Source organism: Apaloderma vittatum, unplaced genomic scaffold (assembly GCF_000703405.1).
Source record: "Apaloderma vittatum isolate BGI_N311 unplaced genomic scaffold, ASM70340v1 scaffold4722, whole genome shotgun sequence".
Classification (NCBI taxonomy): domain Eukaryota; kingdom Metazoa; phylum Chordata; class Aves; order Trogoniformes; family Trogonidae; genus Apaloderma; species Apaloderma vittatum.
This window is the reverse complement of record NW_009705127.1, coordinates 3,692-4,047: the sequence shown is the minus strand read 5'-3', so window position 1 is coordinate 4,047 and position 356 is coordinate 3,692. Positions and strand designations below refer to the sequence as shown.

At 62.9% G+C, this 356-nt stretch overlaps 1 protein-coding gene across 1 annotated transcript in view; it reads left to right on the top strand.

Moving 5' to 3' along the window:
* Nucleotides 1–356, top strand: part of LOC104270798 (suppressor of tumorigenicity 14 protein homolog) — a 10,766-nt gene that overhangs the window by 6,785 nt on the left and 3,625 nt on the right. Inside the window, 1 exon segment of the mRNA XM_009865264.1 lies at nt 186–346. Within this exon segment, the coding sequence (XP_009863566.1) occupies nt 186–346 (161 nt within the window).

The window sequence follows — 356 nt, the reverse complement described above, 5'->3', positions numbered from 1 at the left end:
GGGAGGGGAGGAGGGCGATGCTGGGTGTCAGGCAGCCGTACACCCTTGTTCCTGGGCTCCTGTGTCACCCTGAGCGACGCAGGAGAACAGCTCATCGAGTAGCCTGGCCCCTTCTCCTCCTGATATTTGAGTCCTCCTCCATCCATCCTCGCTCTCACTCACCCGTAACCACCCTTCCCCGGCAGCGAAGGCAGCGTCATTGCCTACTACTGGTCGGAGTTCCTCGTCCCCAAGTACCGGGAGCAGCATCTGGACCGGGCGATGGCCGACAAGCAGAGCCTGGTCCAGCAGTGGAACCCTCGCCTGCGCAACCCCACGCTGAAGGTGGAGTCGGTCGTCGCTTTCCGTGAGTGCTG